Source organism: Pollicipes pollicipes, unplaced genomic scaffold (assembly GCF_011947565.3).
Source record: "Pollicipes pollicipes isolate AB1234 unplaced genomic scaffold, Ppol_2.1 Scaffold_4295;HRSCAF=5057_pilon_pilon_pilon, whole genome shotgun sequence".
Classification (NCBI taxonomy): Eukaryota; Metazoa; Arthropoda; class Thecostraca; order Pollicipedomorpha; family Pollicipedidae; genus Pollicipes; species Pollicipes pollicipes.
Window position 1 is genome coordinate 9,584,695 of NW_023596461.1, and position 21,416 is coordinate 9,606,110.

Genomic DNA, 21,416 nt, shown 5'->3' on the forward strand with positions numbered 1-21,416 from the left:
AGTGCCCGCGTATCTACCGACCACCCCGGAAAGTGACGTTCACATATCCACCGACCACCTCACCGAAGTGGTGCTCATGTATCCGCCGGCCACCCCACCAAAGTGGGGTGAAAAACAGTCAGCTATGTGCAAGAATATGGAAAATGCATGTCAGTATACACTGCACACCGAGAATCAGCATTCTTAACAGACGCTGGACAGCGTGTAATACTTGACAGCTACGGGCGGGTATCACCGAGGGCCAATCAAATTCGCGTAAGGTTCGCGACAACCAAAATAAATATGCTAACGAAGTCATGTTTAAAAGACTGAGTTTTTTTATCAGTTGTGATATTTCGGAAAGTTCAAAATGTTGGTGACCCGTTTCAGATAGATGGGATTTCGCGGCTCCATCCGTCGGGAATAAGAAAACGAGCCGGCACGGCGATCTGATCAATTGATCATATTCTATTCACATCACCTATTGTTACAACATGTGACACATCTTCCATTTACAATTGCCTAAGGGCTTCATCTGCAGATTGCACAACGCACTAACCAGGCATCTTTCGAAGTTACAGGGGACATGCATGGCGCACAACCGTCTGGGAATATAAGTTACTAAAATGAATGAGGAGCAACCAACAATTTGAAGCACACAGTACCGCGCGAGCGGGAACGCACCTTCAACGGGGGGCACAATAAATCCAACACTACGATCGGGGAGAATGATAATTATCACATGTTATGGAACGGGCCCCGGTGCGGCCACCTCATTCAGACCGAGTGAAGGAGGTGTTCAGCGCAGCGTCGCGCTCCCTTACGGAACGACAGGAGCTGCGAGGTGTTCGCCTCGAACGGCAGCGCAGTCATATCAACAAGAAAGGGGTCGAGCGGACAGAACGAACAGGACGCAAAGGTGGTACAGAGACAACGTGTTAAAAAACTACACATATATAGGTGCGTAGCTGGCGCGGGAGATCTCTCGTCGGAGAGTGACGGCGCGGCTCTCGAGTTGCGGCCAGTTCCCGCGCGCGCAGCTTGGCCCGATACGCGTGCGCACCGGCACCGGGGAGGCCTCGCAAGGGCTATTGGGCGGCAGCCGCGTACAAGCGGCCAGCGACGCCGAGCCTAACAACATCTAACGAACGGCCTACAAAAGGTCGGCGCGAGCCTCCGCCGTCACAACCCCGGCCGCCAGCTCCGGCCGCCCGCGGCGGTGGCGCCACCTGCGGCCAGCTTCGCACTCCACTGCACTCCTCCGGCGCTGGAGCTGCCAGCGGCGGGGGTGCCAGCGACCGGGCTTCGCTCAGCGGGTGAGCAGGCCCGGCGTGGGCGCGCTGAGATTCCTCCCGGCCGCCAGAGGGCTCCAGAGACGCCGAGCGCGCCTCTCCGCACCGACAGAAAGCTCAACATGACGCCCCCCAGCGCGCGAGACGCGCCTCAGCTCGTCGCCAGTTTCTCACAGCTTCTCTTTCGACGGGATCCAGATGCGGTTCGTACCCTGCTCACGGATGGTCTCTTTCACTATTTCGTAAATCTCCTCCGGCGTGTCGCCGGAAACAATGTCTGGAAATGAGAAACATCGTCAGTCAGAAGTGTCAACGATAACCGTCAAAGCAAGCGTCACGTGTCCGGCTCTGAGCACTAAGAAACAGCAGACACTAAGGAAGAACATAAAACTAAGAAATCCGACACTGTCATGCAACAACATATAGCAGCTTCCTCCCTGGGTGGGCTTAAAGTAAGCACGCAGAATTCTATTGAGTAAGCCATCTCCCCCCCCCCCCCCCCCCCCCCAATGATTCTACGCCACATAGACCCGCGTCCGGTGGGAGACTTGTGGAGGAATCTTCACCTGGCAAAAGTACAACTTCACGACGCAAATCGCCATTCATTAACCACAGGAATACACCACCAATATCTCCCACTTACTGGTAAAGTATTCGCTGAACTCCACTTCCAGCTTTTGACATTTGTCGTACATCTTTTTCGCCTGCTCTTCCGTCAGCCGTTTATTCCATTCTCTGTGAAAATGCAGCGGAATAAAAATCGGATTTGTGGAAATTAGAAAACAGCGTCGCACTTCCAGCGCACAGGCCGCTACGGCACCTTCCAAGCGCATCTGCTCGGTTCCAGTGTGCGGAAGTCACAAGGACTGTCTGAGTGAGCACACCCAAATACGAAGATGAATGAACCAGTATGTCACATCGAGTGTGCCACATCACTCAAGGAGTGGCCAGCCGTTTCTCATACCGAATATGTTAGGTATGCTGTTGTGACGCAGAACTATCGACAGCATTTGAGCCATGGTATCACTGAACGTATCCACCAGCCTCAACTGGCAGGCGTCGCCACCCTCTCATTCAGCAGTGCCAGTAACGTGTACCAGAGCCAGCTTCAGTAGCGCCTGAGTGACCAGCTCTGGGGCGCCCCGACGGTGGTTCTTGGCAAGCGCACGTCACGACCCAGATACTAAAACGTCATTGCCTAACGCCCAGCGTGCTAACACTGCCTCAACACCATTTGTGTTAGCATCACCGCCTCAGCACCCAGTGTTAACTCAGCATGCCTTGAGTGGAGATCTTGCCTTCATTGTACTATATAGCTGTAGGATGGCGAACAGGCTCCTCATCACCGTTTGCTGGTAAAGGGTGCGCCCTAGTAGGATTACGCAGAAAACGGTGCGCCCCCCCCCCCCCCCCCCCTTCCTCCCCAGTCATTCAGTTCGAGGTGCACGCAACTTTACGGAGGAAGGCGTGCATTTCTGCAGTCTTCCTTCGGCTACCAGACAGGTCCCCTCGGGCCACGAACCGATCGTGCCTCGCGCCGAGCAAAGCTCTGTCCTGCGCCACCGTGTCCCCAGCGGGTCCCTGCCTGGTCACGAACAGAGTTCTGTCCCGCGCTACCATACCCCCAGCGGGTTCCCTGCTCGGTCACGAGCAGAGCTCTGCCCTGCGCTGCCGTGTCCCCAGCGGGTCCGCTCCGCGGTCACGAGCAGAGTTCTGTCCCGCGCTATCATACCCCCAGCGGGTCTTCTGCCCGGTCACGAGCAGAGCTCTGCCTTGCGCCGCCGTGTTCCCAGCGGACCCCCTGCCCGGTCACGAGCAGAGCTCTGTCAGGCGCTGCCGTGTCCCCCGCGGGTCCCCTGCGCGGTCACGAGCAGAGTTATGTCCTGCGCTGCCGTGTCCCCAGTCCTGAGCCCCCCGCCCGGTCACCCCTGACCCTCGCAGACGGAGCAGACTCGCGTCCCGCCGTGCGCCCCACTCACAGGATGAGCTCCGGCGAGCGTGGCCGGATGAAGATGGCGATCGGGTACAGCTGGGCCACGTGCAGCCGCTTGATGGCGTTTCCGCTCACGTCCAGGATGCAGTGCTTCTTTTGCTGGCGGCCCGAACACAGGGGGTTAAAGCAGTGCGAAGATCGCGGCCATGTCCGGGAATGAGGCCGGGCGGCGACGTCAGTCAAGAGGCATCCCCCGCCAGTCAAAACAACCGGCCGGACCCCCGCCCGATCGCTTAACGCCCCGTCTGTTTCTAAGCACGTACGTCGCCGGTGTGATATTCCCCAGTCTGTTCTCGCGTCCCCATGCAACAGAGCTCGGACAGCGCAGCGAGACGCGGCGGAGACGCCTCGGGACCGGTGGATGACGTCAGCGACGCGCGTGCCGTACCTCCTCGGCCACCTCTCGGACGCTGGTTACGCTGGTGCCGTACAGGTTGTCGTTGTACTGGCCGGCCTCGATGAACAGGTGGTTCTGGATGTCCTGCTCCATTTGCTCGCGCGACGCCACGAAGTGGTAGTCGCGCTTGTCCACCTCGTCCTCCCGGCACGGCCGCGTCGTGTCTGCCGCACACGTGACGTCGCTCATTTCCGGTTCCGGTTCCGGTTCCGGTCGCTCATGTGTGATGTAGCAGCTGATTCACTACGCGAGCGATCACTTTCAGTGGCCGGTGACCGTAGTAAAATAGAAGAGCACGCGTGTGCGAGCTTTCGCAACAATGTTTGCATCAAATATAATGTCATATCCGGCAAACATACGGTTATACATTTACATACCGTACAACCTTATCCTATGATTAATCTGTCGTTGACAATAAAAGGTATGCGGTAGGTACGCACCGTAGGCGCCAACAAGTCCAAAGTGCCATGCCAGCACGCGCGTTAAAACGAAACCTTTGTCCTCGACACTAACATGATAAACACAAGTTAAAGTCTTCAGTTGGAGTTGTTAGATGATGAACTCGAAGGCATGACGTCACGCCCAGAACTTCACGAGCCCTTATCGGCGACAGCTTTAACGTCGCCCAAAACTTCAACTCTCCAGTCTACTTTTGGACGGCTAGCCATTTGCATAGCGCCCGGCCAGGCACCGTCACAAATGACCCGGACGACTGAGTCTGCCCCCGCGGTGCGGACGTCGTCGCCCGATGTCTAGACGTCTCTGATCGCACCCCCGTCGCGCGGCGCCTCGTCCACTCACGCGGCACGCAGCTGCCGAAGTCGTCCGGGTACTGCGAGATGAGGTCGTCGTTGATGCGGTCCTTGAGCGGGCCCAGGATGATGACCGGCCGGCAGTAGCTGACCTCCACGTGCTGGACAGGCTCGTACGAGGGCACCGGCTCCTCAGGTAGGCTGCGCTCGTCACCTTCCGACGCGTTCGTCACCGAGTCTGCGACAGCGGTCCGTTGTTGTGGCTTCAAAACGTTACGCTTTGTCCCTAAGCGGCGCCCGATGGGGGAACATTAGCCAGCGCTTCACTTTTTGCTCCACTGGTGTTACCGCGATGCTACTGTTTAAAGAAGTGCGATTATTAGAAGTGCAACAGCTATGGTGTCTTCGTTGCCCATGCGATCAAATGCCAAACTAGAACTTCGCAGAAGAATGCGTTGCTAAACCTAGAGCTTTTCAAAAGCGCCGCAGCATGAAGAGCGAACAGCTGATCATAGGCAAGATACTCTGTAAGTCGGACATTTGCAGCTATCTACGTCGGTGATTAACCTTTTTGTGGGAACAGCCTCCTCGACAACATTACTTCCCCCATCAAAGGCCGTCTCCCTGTGCTGCCTCTTCGAAGACCCATACCAGTTGCTCACAGCAATAAAGTGAGGGAGCTCTTCCTTTGACGGTGCAAGTTAAAGGATTTGTTTTGTTAGTCTGCGTTTATCCACCTGTCTCTTTTAACCTCGAATCGACAACCAAAACAGCGTGCTAAAGACGGTAGCCTTCGGCAATGGATCTTACGCTAATGCAATACAATACACGAAGCAGGATAGGCTGTGTCGTGAGGTCAGTTGTTTTAACGCTTAATGCAACTCACGGCACAAAGAGAGACGCCGGCCAAGTTGGTTCATGACCGGCGAAATGACGTGGATGTGAGGTTGGCCTCTCCGCATGATGGCATTAGTACTTACGGTCATTGTCCTCTGATCCATCTTCGGACCTCATATCCTCCCTCGATTTCATGAACGGAAACTTGCGAGAAAAGGAGAAGTTTTTCTTCTTCCGGTCTAGGGTGGACTGCAACGCAGGTACGTGTACAAGTTATTAAAACTGCACTACGATTTGAACATATGGGGAGACCGAATTAATTTCTAATACAGAAAGAAAAGTGTGAGAGATATTGGGAAAGCCGTGGCTGTCAATTCTAGAAGCAAACAAGAATAAGCTTGGCCACATTTTTCTTGCTTTCACGCAACTCAAACTCTTTTCAAATTAGTGCCTAGCGCTCCAGCACTCAGCCGCTATCACATGCCGCCAACACAGGTGGACAGCTACTTCTCGCTACTGATGACGTTAGCAAACAGGCACAATTCGACCCTGATGATCCCACCCGCATCAGATTCGGCGTCCGCCTCAGCTTGGACCGAGCAGCGCCGGAGGCGGCGCCGACAGTACCCCAGCGAGCCAACGTGTCACGCGCACGCACCGCAGGCAAGGCAGAGACGGAACGAAACCCGACACGGACAGCATGACCAAATCCGCACACAGGTGCGTGCCCCCGGTGGCGGAGTCAGCGTCGGAATCATAGTCAGACGGGCCGGAGCCGGAGCCAGAGCCGGAGCGGGGCTCCAGATCGCACGCAGTCTCCCCATCACCGGCAGCGGTACCAAAGCCAGAGCCACGACGTCGCCGCGCGGCCGGGGGCAGCACACCAAACATTACCAGACACTGTCACGGGACAGGGCAGACCACAGGGTCACGACACTCAGCACGACGGCACGACGCCGGCTCCGTGCGGACCAGCCGCGACGGGACGGAAGCGAGACCTCATCCCCAGGATCGCACAACCACGTGCTCGGCAGGCTAGATGAGGGCCGGGTACGGGCGAGAAAGGGCAGCCGCGACAGATCATGCTGTTTTAAATGTCCTCACTGATACTTCAGCATGTTCGCGCTCTCTCACTGAGTGTGTGAGTACTGACTCACTGAGCATACGCAGCTGACGGAAGCGTGACCGGCGTCATTCCAGTGACGTCACACGCTCCACAGTGTACGGTGAGCGGGCAGGCCAGCGGGTCAGCCCTGACCAGGTGGCTCTGGTGGTCAGCTCTGACCAGCCCATCCACACCGGCTTACCGAGGGAGCCGAGCAACTCGGCTGCGGCGTCTGAGACCGCCACTCCCACGCGTAAACTACCTCTCGGCGACGTGACGGGGCTACAAAGACGTAGCTTAAATGTGATGGGGCTTAAATGGGGACTACAAAAGGCTAATGCTGACGTATCGGTGTCACCAGCCTCGTCGCGTAACGATGGAGCAACGTGCGTTTGGGTTCAAGGCTGAAAAAGTTATCCAATGCTTGTTTACAACGACCACGTATTGAGCTCCATGGACACATGCCATCTTTTGGAGGTTGTTCCCAGCTAACAGCCGTAACTACATACGGACGGGGTACCATTCCGGACGTAAGAGCCGTCCTAGCTACACACGTGTACGACAAACAGGGTGCAAAGCACCAACCGCACATATGGGAGCACACCATGGCTCAAAGCAAGAACATAGTGGAAACGCACGACCAAAAGCGGTTTGAGGACACAAACAGGGGGTGCCAGACAGGGAGAAGCGGTGGATGCGCACACCATAGTCACCTCGTCCTCCTCTGTCGCCTGAAGCAAACCAGGAACACAGAGCACAGAGTGAGGAGTGAGAGCGAAAACAGTTAGTTCCGCCGTCAGCCATCTTTTGAAACGGATGGCCTAAAGAAGGTCGGTGAACGATCAGGCACACTGAGACTATCTCAGCCAAATAGCACGCTGAAATAATGGATGGCGATTCGAATGCACAAATAGGCGGAAAACTGACAAAATTATGGCACAAGTAACGCAAAAACGTTTAGCATAGGCCACTGATTTACGAAGGAGCCAAAAAGACGACCGCAACCTTGTGCACGGTGGTCAGTACCGCCGCATGACGGCTGCTACCCAAGAGCACAATTCGCGTTCATCTCCACACAAGCAAGAGCTCTATGACGTCCTTCTACCTCAATTGCCTCCAATGCTACAATCTTGGACGTGGCCGCAATGCAATCTTAAGGGATCCCACAACCACAGGCCAATCGGCGAAGAAAACGAAGCCGTCGAATCTCCTGGTGTACCACAGAAGTGCCAACGACGCACGACTGCCTCTCGTGCCCGCCAACTCCCGTCTCCGGGCGACCGTTCCAGGCACAGGTCTGTGCAGAATAAACTCACTGTGATAAAACAAACACCAATAAACACTAACAAACACTAAGAAACACACCAATAAACCCCAGCTCACCATGTCGGCCGCCGTCTTGGCGTGGAACACTACCGACTTGCCGCGCGCGCGCATCTTGCGCTCCCAGCGGCCCCGCGACGGAATGATGCCGATGGCCAGCTGCTGGCCCTGCGGTGTCAGCCGCTTGGCCTGCCACCACTGGTCGTCGCTGGCGTTGGTCACGTGCAGGATGTCCCCGAAGGCGAACGGCAGGCCGCGCGAGGGCAGGCCGTCGTCCAGCCGCGGGTCGTAGTCGAACAGCGCCCTGCGCACGGCACGGGCCGGGTCAGGCCAGGCTAGGGCGGACCGTTCAGACAGGGTAGGCTCGCCCGGCCAGCGCAGGCTCACTCTGACCAGTGCACTGGGCCTCTGATCCAATGCGGTCGGGATGTTGCCAGTAGCGGGATGCTTGGCGCGGCTGCTACTTGCTTGACGCATAAAGAGCGTCTCTGTCTGCCACGTTAAGGGTCCAACACACGGTGATTTAGTTTTTTTTGCGTTTTTTTTGGCGGTGCACGGTCGTGCCAGACGCAGAGAGGACATGTATGTACGGTGGAGATCGTCTCTGACGTAGAATGAACGTTTCTGTGCCGCGCTCAGCCGTACCTGACGTAGAGCGATCGCTTCTGTGTGGTGCGCAGCGTGGAGGACGACATCTGCTGTTTCAGATCGTGGACCCTGGCTTCGAACCGGTTATACTCCTCGGGCCGGTACTGGACCACCAGGGACACGGTGTGGCCGGCGCCCTGTCGGCGGAGGTCACCGTTATCCAGGCCGGTCACCGGTTACCGGTTCCGGTCACCACCCTTGCCGTGACCTGACATGACCTGACGTGACCTGACGCGGTGCACCAGACAGCCGACCGCGGACAGCCAACGGCAATAGAATAGAAATTGGAGCAGCTCGAATGCTTCTTTATAGAGATGTTTAGAAGTAGGATACCGGATCACAGCGTTCTTGAGTGCAATGTTTGTTGGTATAATTCAGTAGTTTATTTTGCGGGGCGTAATATGATTTCCTGCTCACTTTCGTCGGTAGAATATATCAAACTATTTCTGGCATAGTGTGACATCCTGGTATACTTCGTCGCAACCAAGCATTCGCTGTAATTTGACTCATCCAAGCACCCTCCCTAAACTTCTCTGTAACCATCAGCATCAGCAGAGCTTCGTCGTAGCTCTGCCCCCCCCCCCCCCCCCCAACGCTCAAAACTTCTCCGTAGCCGAGCATCCGCTGCACTTTGTCTCACGCCTATTGGTTAAATCCACAGGACATGGCTAATACTGTCGTATTCTTAGGCCGACGTGTGCACTTTTCCATCAGTACCTTTCATGAAGCCCGGTGACGACAAACAATAAGGGACACGCAGCCAAGGGCCATGGATAAACTGCGCCTCAATCTGGAGTGAATGCGTGAAACGAAAAGCTTTCTTCCGCAAATACAGCAAACTCCGAAGAGCCTGACAGCCCCACTTACCTACGCTATTAATAAAAAATAAGCTTGAGACTCAAGGGCCAGGCAGAGAAGCGTCCACAACAATCACAGCCCGTAACTTACATAACTATGCCTGACACGTCAAACAGTTGCCTACCCAGCAGTCCAAAAGATCGAGACTCTGGATGCTGCTAATGACCCGCGGGCTGGCGAGTGCCCAACCGAAACCTGCAACACCAAACTCCTCGCCAGTACTCCTCTGCCCTCGCCAGCAGCGGTGACCCTGTCTGACCTTGAGGGCGGCAGCCGCCTGCTCGTGCGTGGCCTTGGAGACATCGCAGCCATTGACGGAGAGGATGCGGTCGCCGCGGTGCAGCTCGCCGCTCCGGTCCGCCTGGCCGCCGGCCAGGATGAACGACACGAAGATGCCCTCCGACTCCTCGCCGCCCACGATATTGAAGCCCAGCCCCTGGCCGGACGCTCTGCTGAGCACCACCTGCCGCTGCTCCCTGTCGACAGGTCAGGTCAAGTCAGGTCGTGTCGGGTCGGGTCGGATGGGGTGCGGGGGAGGGGAAAGGGCACAGCGAACACAGGACAGGTTGGGATGCCCAACCGGCCCCACAACACGCATGTCAAACTATGGGCGACGAAACGCCAACAATGATAATAACTAAGCAGCCCGCTGGGAGGAAGAGTTTTAAGGTCCTCCGTTAAGGCAAGTAAACATCCGGTGCAGAGATCCAAGTGAGACAGTAATGCACGGAAACATTGGGTTATGGTCTCCCCTTGAAGTAACAACAAGGTCAGCTGTTCGTCTCATCACCCATTGTGTGAAAACAGGGTGGCTACAGGAACAGGCTTGAAAGTGGAGGCGGCGCAGGAACCTATTTCCGCACACTTTTGTTAAACAGAGTGTCCCGCGTTTGTATAAGGTTTTGAACTGATGTAGTCATTTTGAAGATCACTCAACGCAATTCACAGCAATCACATTGAGACTGCAAATGTTCTTGTTTCTGAGCTTGAAGCACGCGAACATGTGTATACTTTTTCGCATAACCTCTTTGAAGGTCACCTTCACATGTATGACGTCATAGAAACGTCACGTGAATGCCCCGCCTCAATGGTTATGTTGTGCTCAGTCAGAGCAAGTATGTTTGTCGCGCCGGTCGCATGTGGCGTCCATGCGCACGATTTCTGGACAACGGGCGGCAGTATGCTCTCAACCATTGCTATGTAAGCTATCCAAGATTCTAACGCGAATTCTAAGTTGTACCGATAATACGAAGTCATATATTTTTCATTATGCATTCTTGGGCGGCGCCCAAGCCTCCGGATAACGCGTGCCGGACGGTCCGGGCGACCCACAGCTCAGCAGCGTCCGTGCAGTGCCGTCCGCCGCACGCCAACAGCGGCGGTCGCGCCCGCGTGCCCCGCCGACGGCCCGGCGCCTGCCTGAGCGACGGGGCCAACTCGCCACCACTGCCGCCGCTGCCGCCGTCACATCGGACGTCGGGGCCGACGTGCCGCCGCCGCTGCCGGCACCGCCGTCCAATAGGCCGCGGTCCCATCAGCGCGCATAGTTGGCGGCCGCGGTCCCATCAGCGCGCATAGTTGGCGGTCGGTGTCCTCGCTCGGGCGTCAGCTGACCCGTCGGGCCTCGCCAGGTCCCGCAGAGGTCAGCTGCGGCGCGGGCGGGCTGGCACGCCAGCCTCGCTACAGCCGCGGCAGCCCCGTCACAGCCGCCGCAGCCCCGTCACAGCCCACAGCCGCGGCAGCCCCGTCACAGCTCACAGCCGCCGCAGCCCCGTCACAGCCCACAGCCGCGGCAGCCCCGTCACAACCGCGGCAGCGTGGGTACAACCGCGGCGTTCTCGTCATTGCCGCGGAAGCCCGGTTACAGACGCGGCAGCCCCGTCACAGCCACGACAGCCCGGTCGCAGTCACGGTAATCCGTCACAGCTCACAGCCACGGCAGCCCCATCACAACCGCGGCAGCCCCGTCACAACCATGGCAGCCCCGTCACAGCTCACAGCCGCCGCAGCCCCGTCACAGCCCACAGCCGCGGCAGCCCCGTCACAACCGCGGCAGCATGGGTACAACCGCGGCGTTCTCGTCACGGCCGCGGAAGCCCGGTTACAGCCGCGGCAGCGCGGGTACAGCCGCGGCGTTCTCGTCACAGTCGCGGCAGCCCCGTCACAGCCACTGCAGCCCCGTCACAGCCGCGGCGGCCCCGTCACAGCCGCGGCGTTCTCGTCACAGCCACGGAAGCCCGGTTACAGCCGCGGCAGCGCGGGTACAGCTGCGGCATTCTCGTCACAGCCGCGGCAGCCCGGTCACAGCCGCGGCAGCCCCGTCACAGCCGCGGCAGCCCCATCACAGCCGCGGCAGCCCCGTCACAGCCGCGGCAGCCCCGTCACAGCCGCGGCAGCCCGGTCACAGCCGCGGCAGCCCGGTCACAGCCGCGGCAGCCCGGTCACAGCCGCGGCAGCCCGGTCACAGCCGCGGCAGCCCCGTCACAGCCGCGGCAGCCCCGTCACAGCCGCGGCAGCCCGGTCACAGCCGCGGCAGCCCGGTCACGGCCGCGGCAGCCTGGTCATGGGACCTACACCGCAGCTAGGGCTGGGAGCCTCCAATTCGTTGAAACTTTCCACGGCGGCCCTTCCAGAAATGTAACAAGACTTGTTTCATAAATATCGAAGAAACTACTCATAATCTCGGAAGCAAAAACACAAGGAAATGTTAAAAACCTTCTACAAAACTAACGGATTTCCGGCTCAACTTTCCAACAATGTTTTAATAGAAAGCTAACATTTCTAGAGACACAGTTGTTCGGTGGCTACAAAAAGGTGCCAATCAAAAATATCTAAGATTTGCAGTCATGCATGCATTGACGGTTTTAACCAGAGTGTATGAAATGTCCGAGACATTCCGCTTCGGCAAATGAACAAATACACCTTCCGGCTTTGCCTTGACCGCCATAAAACCACACACATGAAGTACTACTCTTCCGCAGCAGCAAATTTGTTTGCTGCGTGCATATTTTTTCAACTAGTTATCGTTGTCTGGCACTCCAACATATGCCTGTGAGCCAAAAGCTTCAACAAAACGGACGCTCACAGCTGGTGAATGAGGCGCCATCCAAATAACCATCCACAGGGTCTCGGCTTCCCTTGTCTGTCGCAACTATCGAATGCATATATCCATCCGCAACAAATATTCATTGCTTATCAATTCAAAACTTGTCGGGAGCTTGCCGGCAAGGCAGTGCGAGAGCATATATAGACCCGGTACAGCAATTCCAGCTCTCTCCAGATGCCACGGAACGGTGAAACGGCGCTGCGGAGGGCGTTCATTGAACTGCTCAGCCCACCGCTGGCGGCCAATCAAATCAGGCTATTTCGGGCCGGTCTCGGTAGCGACGGTGGCCTGGTCTTGGCAGTAGCACAGCTGCGGCATACCCGACAGCCGGAAACCCACGACACGGGCGTCGAGAGTCCGCTCGCGATGGAGGACAGCCGCCAGAGTTCAGCCGGAGGCGACGCAGGTGCCGGCCAGGCACGGTGGCAAGCCCGCCTCCCGGCTTCGAAGCTGGATCCGAAGCCAAGGTAGTGACATGGGACTGAAATCGAATTTGAGGGCGTTGGCTTTACGGCTCAGAGCTGGCGGGAAGTCTGAGCCGAAGTCAGAAGCTTTTATGTTTAAAACGCGAAACCAAAGCCAACGCCATTGCCCTCGAACCTCACACACAATAAGCCAAAGCCGAAGCCAACGGCTTCGATCCTAGAGAAAAACGGAGCCAAAGCCAACACCAACAGTTCAAGTCACGAGCCCCAGTACCAAGCTGAATCTAACGTGTAACGTTACGTTGCGAAACCAAAGCCATTTGCGCGTATGCTAAAACTGCACGAGATCAGGAAATGTCACAAGAGTTCTGCAGAGTGATTGAGACAAGGTGTTAGCACTACGGATAAGACATGTCTTGTTTTCGGACTGTCATCCTCGTCGTGCATGTTTGTATGTACACCACGTTTCGGACAGTCAGCTATCACCCGGCCGTCATCGGAGTCAATCGGTCCTGAGAGTGACTGGCAGGTTTTGACTTTTAACCATGAATGCGTCGCAGTCTTGGAAAGCTGGGTGGTATATTGGCATGACGACACAGACAGGACTCATTTTGCGAAGTCAAGCAGTAACACCAGTGAAAGGAATTGTCATGACAAGTACAAACCCAGCAGTTCAAGCTCGCATTGAGCCAAAGCGGGGTCATTATTTAAAACTTGTTCGAACCGACGTGGGGGTCGGCTGTTAAAAATGTCACAAAGTAGAACACGAAACCGAAGTCAGCTGTTCAAAACGTCACAAAGCCGAAGCCGAAGCCGAAGCAATCGTTTAAAATAGCATGAAGCGGAGGCCGAAGCAGAAGCGGGCTGTCTCCATGCCTGGAGCCGGCCAAAGCGCGGTGGGAAGCGCTCAGCCGACCCATGCGCCGGCCACCGACCAGCACAGCACAGCGCCGTGTCTCCGGAGCCGCGCGACCCAAGCTTCGACGAAGCCGCCGCGCCCGCCGCCGCACCCGCCGCCGATCTGTGCCGCGGCGGCAGCGGCGGACCATCTGGCGGGCCGCGCGGCACGCTCGCGGCCTCGCCATTGTGGTGGTATATGGAGCAGGGCGTGCCCATCAGCCCGCTGTCTACACCACCAGTCTCCCTCGGCCGCGCACCCGGCCCGGCACGCACAGCTCCCGTTCCCACCGGCGTCGGCGACACATGGCGGCGGGGACACCGACGGCGGCCGGCGCTCTTCCGACAGACTTGAGGTGGGGCGAGGGGGGGGGGGGAGGAGGAGGAGGAGGAGGTAGCGAGGCAATGCATGGTCACTCCGCCTTTTACATTTCAACGCTCACGAAACCGTCACTGAGGCGAGGCGCATGTAATGGTGCCCAATCGGCAGAGGCCGAATGCACTGTCGCCATATCATGAAGCCCCTGGGGTGCACTGTGAACTTCGTGAGTCAGACGTCAACCGCGCGCGCCTGAGACACAAGGGCGTCGCTTCCGGACGCCGGTACGGAAGTGAGTGACGGCCGCGTGACGTCAAAGGCCAGGTCGAGCCCCCCCCCCCCCCCCCCCAGAGCCAGCGCCAGCGTTCAGACCTGAGAGGCCGGCCGCCCCCGGACCGCACACCCGTGCACTGCATGTCTTCTGAATACCGATGGGCGGGTGTTTGGCGGCGCGGCCTCGGCGGCCTCGGCCGGCCGGGGCCGGGTGAGGCACGTCACGAGCGCCCGCAAGGTCACCCTCGGCCGCGCCGCCCATGTCGGTCAGGTGACCCGGCGCCCCGGCGGGCTGACCCGGCGTCGGGCGTGCTGGCAGCCACTGCTGAGCTGGATCAGACTTGAGCGAACACAATCGTGCGGCAAGGTTCTTGGGAGGTCGTTATGTCGTCACTGAATGAATGGTCACTAGCCATTCATTCAAAGGCCGGAATGCCACTGGGGGAGCGGGAGGATTCGGGTCCGGCCTTCCCACGTCTAAAACACTGCTGAAACAAGGCTCTGGGCTTATGAAAGCACCAAAAATGTAGCCACAGCCTTTTCGTGTGGCGCATCATTAAGTTTTCCTGATTTCCAACGCTTTCTTTTCGGTGCGTTTACGGGCGCATTGCCGCGGCAACAACAGCCACAGCGTGGGCCGAAAGCACGCTCGACGATTGACACAAGAACCACGCGCTCCAAGAGTTGCGTGCACCGATGTCGTTGATCAAACTGCATGATGAACATGGCTACATTCCACATGGGTCAAACATTGACATTCAGTCACTAGGTTTCAGGCCTTTTCCACGATGATCGTCATCAAACATTCTGTTCCCGAGCTGAGGTGAGCGCAACGGGCCGCGGAAACGCTAGAAAAGCGAAGAAAGGCGGAGAAAAACGCCCCTCTTTAAGCCACTTCTTTCTACAAACGAGAATATCATTGCAGATAATTCCAAAATTTACAAATACTGCTAAAAAAAACACATCAGGTTAACGGGGAGAGGGGCGCCAATTGGTATACCATGGGCCCGACTCCTGCGCCGCCTCCCACCCCGTGCTCCTCCAAAACCCGAGTTCTGGGTGGAAAATGGCAACATCGAGGCGAGACACTAGAGTTCCAGCCTTTGGTGGCCGATGTTGATTCCACAGCGGCTCTCTGGATACCACACAGTTTAGACATTGTAAAATAGGTAATATCTTGACTGCCGCGTGTCAGACAGGGTTGCAACATTAATCAAAACTTAGGTTCGGACCGTAGGTCCGTCACTCGCAACCCATGGCACGTAGACTGGCTCAGCCTCGGAGTAAATCCGCCGCATGATTTCAGACACGTCCTTGCGAGTTGATCTCCCCATATTCGGCTAGGTCCCTGCTTTTCTGAAGTCACCGCCTGGGTTTTCGCTGGATGCACTGCACCTACCACATACTTGACTGCCGCCTTCGCCCGTATGAGCGCGTGAACGCTGACCGGCCCCGCGCAGCCGGCGCGTGAGGCCCCTGTCTGGAGGGGATCGCTGTCTGCCAGACGGGCTGCCGAGCTCTGAAATCGACTGGCGACGCCGACTGACGCATCTGGCAGCAGCCAAACAGCGCACCGCCCTCCATCCCAGTCACGAGCGCCGTTCAATACTTCAACTGACTGCTGGGCTAAAAATATCGCGCCGACGGTCCACCTGCGGACGACCGTCGACCTTCGGGCCACGTCGGAGCCGCCTCAGAGCATCGCCGACGGAACTGTATGCAGTGACGCCCGCGTCCGCCGGCCCGAACAAGGCAGATGTAACTCAATTGGCCGTTTTCTTTTCAGGAGAGGAATTGCATTCCGTTCTTCCAAGCTTACGTGAGAAGGACGAACACAGAGAGCTGCCGCAACTCGGAGCAGAGAGTTATCAGAAGTTGCACGAGCGCGCTTATTTGCGGACATATGTTCGAACAAACGTGTTTTTCAATAGCCCGTATCACTGCATGATGGACAAGGTATGTTACTATTTACTGTGAAGAACAAAATAGCGCTGTCTCACCACAGATATCACGAAAAGCGCGCCTGCCAGCGGCATCTCACCAACGGTAGAACACTACCGCAGACATTTCAGGCAATGCACGGCCCTGTGCCACCTGACGGGTAAGACAGACATGCATTTTCCTGTCCATTTGCTGAGTCGCTACGCCGGTGCGGGGTTCCGCATATATGTAGATGGCATGGTCCGCGCTTCTCTACGCACTTGTTTGAAGGCAGCACACGCGCAGGCAAAAAGCTCACGTTCACGCGTGCGTTTTTTCTGAATTACGCCATGCGTAACAACACGAGTCATTGAGACATGTCGCTAGTCGCGCTTCTTAGGCATGTGGCATGTAAAAGCGATGCAGGCGTGAATACCCCCATGCCCTTTTCTCCAAGCCGAGGCTTGAAGAGAGGCGAGGCAAACCCGCGTAAACCAAAGATAACAAACACCCTTTGGAACTGGACCGAAGCGGTACTTTCCTGTCCTTGCGCTTAAACTAGCACTACTTTGTTCGATGTATATCCCGCTACGCCAGAAACTAAGTATACGAAACAAACGTATTCGTGGGCGTTTATCATACATATAGGTAGACCACATCAAGCGTGTATGAAGTGCATTGACGCCAACAGCCCGATCAGTCCTTAATGCGACAACGCTGTCCTTGGGAGCAGCCAGCCACGGCAGATGACGCCGGCGGCCCAAATGTATGCTGTAGAAACCGCGACATCGGTCAACCCACATTTTCCTGATCTAAAGGGCATCATAAATTTCCCAACTCTGCTACTTTCGGTTCATAAACTGGATGAATGGGCTTGCGAGACCAGTCCGGCTGTGAGAGCAAAGGGCGCAGGCGCTCCTGGCCAAACATCTCCACCCGTGAAAAACAGCGGGGCAGGGTTTCCGACCCCTCCACGAGTCTCAAGGTCGTCCACTCACCCCTGGCGATCCTTGCCCCGCTTGTAGAGCGCCGTGAACCGGCGGATGGCGGACTTGCGCGTCATGCTGGCTCGAGGCGGCGGACCGGGCGCCACACGAGCACCGCGCGTCTCCAGAGCCGACTGTCGGCCGCCGTTTGAATCGAAGCCGGCTGGCGGCCGGTCCGGCCCACTCGCTCGGGCCGCGGCGGCGCGAGTCAGCTGACTCAGCGGGGGCGGCGGGGTCGGCGGGGAGGGGGCGGCCAGCGTCAGACCGCGGGCCGCGACCAGCGCCGGCAGACGGCGGCGGGGAGGGGGCGGCCAGCGTCAGACCGCGGGCCGCGACCAGCGCCGGCAGACGGTGGCGGGGAGGGGGCGGCCAGCGTCAGACCGCGGGCCGCGACCAGCGCCGGCAAACGGCGGCGGGGGTGTCGGCGGGGAGTACGCGGCCAGCGTCAGACCGCGAGCCGCGACCAGCGCCGGCAGACGACGGCGGAGGGGTCGGCGGGGAGTACGCGGCCAGCGTCAGACCGCGAGCCGCGACCAGCGCTGGCAGCCGGCGGCGGAGGCAGCGGCCAGCGTCAGACCGCGGGCTGCAACCAGCGCCGACAGGTAGCGGCGGAAGGCGTATATAGACTGAACACCTGGACAGGTGGACCGGGTGACAGGTACCCGTGGGCGACGGTGGAGCTCAAGCGCAAATGCCTCTAAACTCCTGCCGGACTTTCAATGTTTTCAACGGAAGATAATTAGGACTGAGCATAGAGACAATATCTGTGGAGAACGCAGCATCCCATACATTGCCGCAGAAAACTTGTCCTGACTCGCGCATACCAGCAGTGACGACAAAACTCCGGAGTGACCAAATGAAGTCAGTGCTGGGCCGCGTGCAGGATCGCGCCACGTGACAGAAGACCGCTGTCGGACCGTGGGAAGCGGCAGCGTACAACCGTGGGACACTCACAGTGTTGGGCACTCGTCCTAGTGACCGAGCGGTGCTGGGGAAATAAACAGGACAGTATCGAACCCAAGGCCAAGCCAGTAACGGGACATCTGGCAGGACAGTCGTCGAGAGACAGTGGTGGTCTGTGCTTCGGGACGGTGCACCGGGCGTCGAGTCCGCCGGCGATGTCGGAGCGTTCGTGTGACGCCGGGGCCGGCCCGACAGCGATGTTGGCGCGTTGGTGTGACGCCGGGGCCGGCCCGACGGCGATATTGGCGCGTTGGTGTGACGCCGGGGCCGGCCCGACGGCGATGTCGGCGCGTTGGTGTGACGCCGGGCCGGCCCGACAGCGATGTCGGCGCATCTGAGTGACGCCGGGGCCGGCCCGACAGCGATGTTGGCGCGTTGGTGTAACGCCGGGCCGGCTTGACAGCGATGTCGGCGCATCTGAGTGACGCCGGGGCCGGCCCGACGCCGACAACGGAACGTCGGTGTGACGCCGGGGCCGGGCCCGGGAGCTCAGGGAGACGCCTGGCGGTCAGCGCCGTCGGAGCGACCGGTGACGCGGCGGCCCGGGCGGCGGCCAGAGTCAACACCGGCCGCCGGAACCGGCGTACCAGCGGCGTCACCGGCCCGCCCCTCCCCTCCCTGCACGGCACACAGCGGGGAAATCCCTCAGCCGGGACGGCACACGACACGCCGGCTATCCCGACCGCGGCGAGGCGCCGAACGCGGCCACCGGTCCCTGGCATGACCGTGGGAGGCCGCCCGGCGTGTGGGGCTGCTGCCGACAGGACCGTAGTAGCGGCCCCTGACTGGCGCGCGAGGAGGGGGGGGGGGTCGCCAGCGGGTCACGGCCTACCGTTAGAGGCGGGCACAGCCGGACACTGAGCTGAGGATCGCCACATACGGCTCCAGCGGCGGTGGTACATGTCGGTACAAGTGGAGCCGGGCTTGACGAATTGGAGCTAAGCTAGTTCGCTTCGAGAATGGCTGCTTGGATGACTGGTGGTTTGAACCATTTGATCTGAGTCCCCTCAGGAAATTCTTCAGTTCAAAGAGGCTCCATATCTAACTTCATATTCCTTCCAAAAAGGACTTTCAGGATCCCAGCCTGTGTTTTAGTGCTCTAAACACCTTAAAGTATTAAACGGGTCAATAGTCTGTTGACTAGAATTGAATGTCAAGGTTATTTCTGACGCGACGTTCGTTCGAAACCATTAACCTTATGCTTTTCCAGAGTCGTGTGTTCTAAATAGCAGAATACTGCCATAATTTACTTGGTTTGCGACTAATCGCGTCAGCTACATCATTTCACTTTCGGACAGGCCATGACAACGCTGCACGGCACCTCGCGCAATAACGTTGCGAATACAGAGGTCACGTGGCGCTGCCACGGATGTTGAGATGCTTCCCATTGCTGGTGTTCCTGCCCTATCGCTGCGAATACAGATGTCCCGTAGCGCCGCCACGGATGCCGAGACGCTTCCCATCCAATACAATGTCCCATGGCGCCGCCACGGATGCCGAGACGCTTCCCATTGCTGGTGTTCCTGCCCTATCGCTGCAAGTACAGATGTCCCATGGCGCCGCCACGGATGCCGAGACGCTTCCCATTGCTGGTGTTCCTGTCCGAAGTTCGAGTCCGATGGGCTAACGGTGTGTCTTGACATTTGTCCGAGCTCAACATGCTCCTTAGACGGCAAAACTACGCGCCGGTGCTGCAGCTTTCTTTCGCTAACTGCACTTTTACGATGTGGTTCTAGCCGGGCACTGCGGTGAGTCAAATAGTTTCCCCTTAAAGTGCCGTCAAATGGGTTTGGTCTTCAGGCCATTACAATAGCTGGCAACACCACTTGTTACAAAGGTGACATTTATATGCGTTGTTCAGGTCCCACCAACAGCGAGCAAACACTGTCGAGTTTAAATATGCATGGTGGCAGCTCTCAGCAGCGTACGGGAAGGGTTGGTGCAACCCGATCACTTCCTAGGCACCCAAAGTCGCTTGACGGGTTATGATGCAATTTGGGTCAGTCCAGTTTATGACCATTATGGAACCATCACCATGAGACGTGACCTGAATCTAGCCGTTTCTGAATTCTTGTTCTAGAGCAGGCGCAGAATCCACGATCTGGCCGAACTAGTGACCATGCAGCTCACTGTCTCTTCCTGCCGCCAGTTCCAGCAGGGACAGCGAGACCAGACATGACGGCATTCAGCCAATGTTGAGCTTTGCGCCACGCGCGCGAGATGGCGATGGTGTTGCCGCAGACGCGTCCAAGGTCGGTGCCGCATGCAGCGATCAAAACAAACCCAATCACGCTCACTGGGGCGCGCCCGATAAGGAGACAATAGCGTGCCAACAGTATCGCCACGTCTTGTCCTTCGAGTCATTACACTGACAAAGGGCCGGCCGGGAACGAGGGTAGCCAGACCGGGGCACCAACACGAGCTCCATGGAGGAACGAGGACCGCCAGACACGGCGTACCATCAGCTGGACGGTCAGGACAGGCGTGTGACGGTGAGATTTGGACAAATGGCGTCTTGACCTGGGGCAGCGCGTTACATCAGGAAATAGACCCGTCCCGCTTCCCCCCCCCCCCCCCCCGCTGTTGAGTCATCCCCGACCGTCCTCTGACCTGCCCCGGTCATTTCTGGCCGCTTCCTGGCCGTCTCCGGCCGCTCTAAAACTGCTGGGGTCTAGAGGTAGACTGCATGCGAGTCAGACCCCGAGAGGATGCCTGCAGTGGGCTAGCCGGGCAGTGTGCCTACTGTCCCGTTGGCGCCGGGGCAGTGTGCCTGCTGTCCTGGCGGCCGGGGGCAGTGAGCCTGCCGTCCCGTTGGCGCCGGGGCAGTGTGCCTGCTGTCTCGGCGGCGCCAGGGCGGTGTGCCTGCTGTCCTGGCGGCGGCTCCACCCACCTGGCGACGTTCTCCACACTGACGACACTCGGCGTGGCGATGTTGTACGGCTCGTTGTAAGCCGACGACGTGTCGAGCGGCGCTGCGGGCAGAGGGCACAGAGGGGCTCAGGTCACGGCTGCAGGTCAAGGGTCACACTGGTCACGGATGTGACGGTAGGTCACGGCCAATTGTCACGAGTGCCGTGTCAAGGAAGAGCTATGGCTGCGGGCTATGACCGTGACATCAGGTCACCGCCACATGTGACGGGAGTAACACCAGGTCACAGCTGAATTTTAGTGGTATCAGTGTTTCCAGAGACGTACAGTTGGATGAGAAATATGCAAAAATATGAGTCTGCGTGCGAGATACCGCTTTTTGGTTTATGACCAGGGGTCAGCTACTAACGAGGTCAGACTGCTTAAAGCAGTTAACTTCGCTACCAGAGTAGCTACTGGCCTACGAAAGCATGAC

The 21,416-nt window shown here is 58.0% G+C and overlaps 1 protein-coding gene across 1 annotated transcript in view; it reads right to left on the bottom strand.

Annotated features, from left to right (window-relative positions):
• Positions 1-427: 427 nt before the first annotated feature.
• Positions 428-21,416, bottom strand: part of LOC119096361 (disks large 1 tumor suppressor protein) — a 30,765-nt gene continuing 9,776 nt past the window's right edge. Inside the window, exons 7-16 of the mRNA XM_037219212.1 lie at positions 20,964-21,045; positions 9,444-9,660; positions 8,324-8,463; positions 7,758-7,982; positions 5,394-5,518; positions 4,463-4,651; positions 3,653-3,825; positions 3,251-3,363; positions 1,915-2,006; positions 428-1,548 (exon numbers count right to left, since the gene is read on the bottom strand). Coding sequence (XP_037075107.1) covers positions 1,442-1,548; positions 1,915-2,006; positions 3,251-3,363; positions 3,653-3,825; positions 4,463-4,651; positions 5,394-5,518; positions 7,758-7,982; positions 8,324-8,463; positions 9,444-9,660; positions 20,964-21,045 — 1,463 coding nt within the window. The 3' untranslated portion in view covers positions 428-1,441. The remainder of the gene's footprint in view (positions 1,549-1,914; positions 2,007-3,250; positions 3,364-3,652; positions 3,826-4,462; positions 4,652-5,393; positions 5,519-7,757; positions 7,983-8,323; positions 8,464-9,443; positions 9,661-20,963; positions 21,046-21,416) is intronic.